The sequence below is a fragment of the Apaloderma vittatum genome, unplaced genomic scaffold (assembly GCF_000703405.1).
Source record: "Apaloderma vittatum isolate BGI_N311 unplaced genomic scaffold, ASM70340v1 scaffold5240, whole genome shotgun sequence".
Classification (NCBI taxonomy): domain Eukaryota; kingdom Metazoa; phylum Chordata; class Aves; order Trogoniformes; family Trogonidae; genus Apaloderma; species Apaloderma vittatum.
Window position 1 is genome coordinate 6,407 of NW_009692746.1, and position 3,287 is coordinate 9,693.

General features: G+C 51.4%; 1 protein-coding gene across 2 annotated transcripts in view; it reads left to right on the forward strand.

The window, feature by feature from the left end:
- Nucleotides 1–491: 491 nt before the first annotated feature.
- FZR1 (fizzy/cell division cycle 20 related 1 (Drosophila)) overlaps nt 492–3,287 on the forward strand; it is a 6,826-nt gene continuing 4,030 nt past the window's right edge. The window contains exons 1-7 of one of the 2 annotated variants that reach the window (XM_009865770.1): nt 492–629; nt 1,027–1,152; nt 1,384–1,447; nt 1,862–1,989; nt 2,449–2,531; nt 2,640–2,823; nt 3,024–3,089. In XM_009865770.1, the coding sequence (XP_009864072.1) occupies nt 561–629; nt 1,027–1,152; nt 1,384–1,447; nt 1,862–1,989; nt 2,449–2,531; nt 2,640–2,823; nt 3,024–3,089 (720 nt within the window). In that variant the 5' untranslated portion in view covers nt 492–560. The remainder of the gene's footprint in view (nt 630–1,026; nt 1,153–1,383; nt 1,448–1,861; nt 1,990–2,448; nt 2,532–2,639; nt 2,824–3,023; nt 3,090–3,287) is intronic. The other variant, XM_009865842.1, reaches the window with a different exon arrangement.

Genomic DNA, 3,287 nt, shown 5'->3' on the forward strand with positions numbered 1-3,287 from the left:
AGAGCTCAGAGCTGCACGTCCCGCAGAAGCAGTAGCTCCTTTTATTTGTTGTTGAGGCGTGTCGTCATTTAACCAGCCAAATCCAAGCTGCGAAGCTTGAAAGGCGCTTCCTGTGCTTGAAAGATGCTGAACGTTTCTTGCAGACCGTGTAGCCACTTGCGAACCAACAAGAAGATTTGGGACAACCCGCGCGGCAGCTGTTGAGTGTTGACCTCGGGAGCCGCCCGTGTTCCTGCAGAGCTTGGGACCGGAGCTCTGCAACACTTCTAATTATTAATAATACTTCTAATTATTAATAATCCCGACCGGGTCGAGCGCAGCGCTGTGTGCTGCCCGCTGCCCTGACGGGCGAGTTTGATCCCAGCGCTCTGGATAGGAAAAGTGCTCCCAGATTTAAAGAGCGGGTTTAGGAGATACTAAAGAGGCTGCTTCTATGTGAAGGGCTGTAATATTTTGGTATTTTTCTTCCCCTGTCTGTTGCAGTCGACTGATTCCTGATTGGACTTGACGAATCTCAATTCCTGAGCCTGCTGAACTCCCCAGCCCCTCTGCTTTCCACCATGGACCAGGATTATGAGAGACGTCTCCTACGCCAGATCAACATCCAGACTGAAAACACAATGCCTTGTGTAAGTGCAGATGGGTTACGCCAAACAGTCTCGGCCTTCACCGTTAGAGTGTTGGCTCTCTTGCCCGTGACTGTGTTCGCTTCAGCTTTTGACAGATACGGCACCTCGCTGAAGCAAACTTTGGTCTTTTGCTGGGCTGTGAGCACGTGCGAGTTTCTGCGCCGTTACAGCAGTAACCAAATAACTTGGCTTCAGCAATGCTTTTCGAATATCGAAACTCAGCTCAGGCTGCAAAAGGGAGTCAGGCTGTTGGGCTCTGACATGCTTGCTGGTTCTGTTAAGGGGATAAACTAACACTCGGCTCTTCTACTTCAGCATATTCCGCTTTGATGAGGCCGGATTGATGTTTTTCGGACCCCTGCTGTGATCAACACTTGTCCTTTATTCTTTAATTCAGGTAACGGAGATGAGAAGAACCTTAACGCCTTCCAATTCTCCGATGTCGTCTCCTAGTAAGCATGGTGACAGATTCATTCCTTCCAGAGCTGGGGCCAACTGGAGCATCAACTTCCACAGGATAAATGTAAGTTTTGCTCCCCTCTCCCGCAGTTCAGTCTTGAAACCAAAGGGATGGTTTGGGCTGGCATAATTGCTCTGCTTCTCTTGTGGACCATGGTCTTCTGCTGCCCCGAGAGTTCCTGTGAATGCCTGTCTTCAAACAGGCTGTCGCTGGCGTCAGGGAGACTTCTTCATTTCTTGTTTTACCACATGTCACGAGGTTTCTGTGTGCTGATAGCCTGTTCCTCCCTTTCAGGAAAATGAAAAATCACCGAGTCAAAACAGAAAAGCGAAAGATGCCACATCGGACAATGGCAAAGGTGAGGCTGCCTTTCTCCTGCTCGCGCCACACCTGTAGCTTTTATTTCGAGCTGGCAGCGGGTTTGGAAGTTGAGGGAATGCTGACACATCTGTGCTTAAGCAAAAACTCAGCCTGGTGTTTTAGGAAACGCCCACGTCACGAGAGTGAGTGCCGGATCACCTCGATAGGCTTCTGACGAGTGTCTGGGGAGCGAGGGGCTCTTTGCGTTACCTGATTTACTGCGCCGCTGAAGCGTGTTCCTGACGGAGTGGCGGGAGGGGCAGCTTGCTGCTGATCTCAGTTCCAAACCGGGGCCGCGGGCTTACTAAGAAGCCCCGTGAGTGTCCAACGGAGGCGGCTGTGATCCTGCCGCTCCCTGTCTGCCCTTTGCTGCTCCCAAGTTCTCTGCCTGAGCGCTCGTTTGGCTTCCCAGATGGCCTGGCTTACTCTGCCCTGCTGAAGAACGAGCTCCTGGGGGCGGGGATCGAGAAAGTTCAAGACCCCCAGACGGAAGACAGGAGGCTGCAGCCGTCCACCCCGGAGAAGAAGTCTCTCTTCACTGTACGTGGGTTACTTTGCCTTCAAACCAGTGGATGTTGCGCGCGTGTCTCACGGGTTCTGCTAGAGCAAGCGAGGGAGTGTTGTGGCTTGGCTAAGCTAAGCTGTTGATGATAAAATTTGGTGGCCTGTAACGAGAATATAAGTATCTGCAGCAATCTGTGTGCTTCCTATTTCTGTACTGGCAGAGAAGCCAAGTTGGAACCAAGATTTAATTTATTTATTTTTTTGGACACTGTGGTAAATGCCCAGATCAAGCATTTGGCTTTCAGTGGCGATGAGGAGTTTTTGGGTGGTTCCGGAGCATCTGGGAAAGGGAGGAGCTGAAAAAGCTGAGAAAATAAAAAAATCTGTGTGTGGATGTTGGCGGTAGCTCAGCGGCAGGCACCAGTGCGTGCTGCAAGTGACGCCCAGGGCTTGGGCCTGCTCGTGCTCTCACTGGGCGTGTTTCTCTTTACGCAGTATTCTCTCAGCACAAAACGCTCTAGTCCAGATGATGGCAACGAGGTCTCGCCGTATTCCCTGTCTCCTGTCAGCAACAAAAGGTAACAGCGGTGCTCCTCAGACTGCCCCGAGGAAAGGGTTCGGCACTCGGGGAGGCTCTCTAGGACTTTTTTCTAAGAAGTTGGTTTTATGTCTGATTTCATGAACAGCCAGAAGCTGCTGAGGTCACCTCGCAAACCAACTCGGAAAATCTCAAAGATTCCTTTCAAAGTGCTGGATGCCCCAGAGCTGCAGGACGATTTCTACCTGAACCTGGTAGACTGGTCCTCTCTTAACGTCCTCAGCGTTGGCCTCGGGACTTGTGTTTACTTGTGGAGCGCGTGCACGAGCCAGGTAAGTCACATCCTCTGGGTCCAGAGAGTGAAGGTCCTGTTGCTGGAAGTCTTTTTCCAGCTGCAGCATCTTCCAGAGCTACAGACCGTGCTGTGTGAGGGACTCAGCGCCTGTATTGCTCTGTCCCGCACTGGGCACTAGTCTGTGGGACAGCCGATGTAACTGAAGTGTTTCTTGTTTCCTTCTGCCCTACTTCCCAGGTAACCCGACTGTGTGATCTCTCTGTGGAAGGAGATTCTGTGACATCTGTGGGCTGGTCAGAACGGGTCAGTATAACACAGTCAGCGATGACAGCCGAAATATTTGTCATTCAGACGCTGTCATTGCAGCTGTGTCGCTCTTCCTCGCGGGTTTTAACTTCCCTGGTTATTTTCCTGCCTTTCCCCAAACTCGCTGTGTGCACCACGATCAAAAGCGTTTTTTCTGTCGTCCCTCCTTTTTCCTGCGAAACGAGAAGGGAAAGA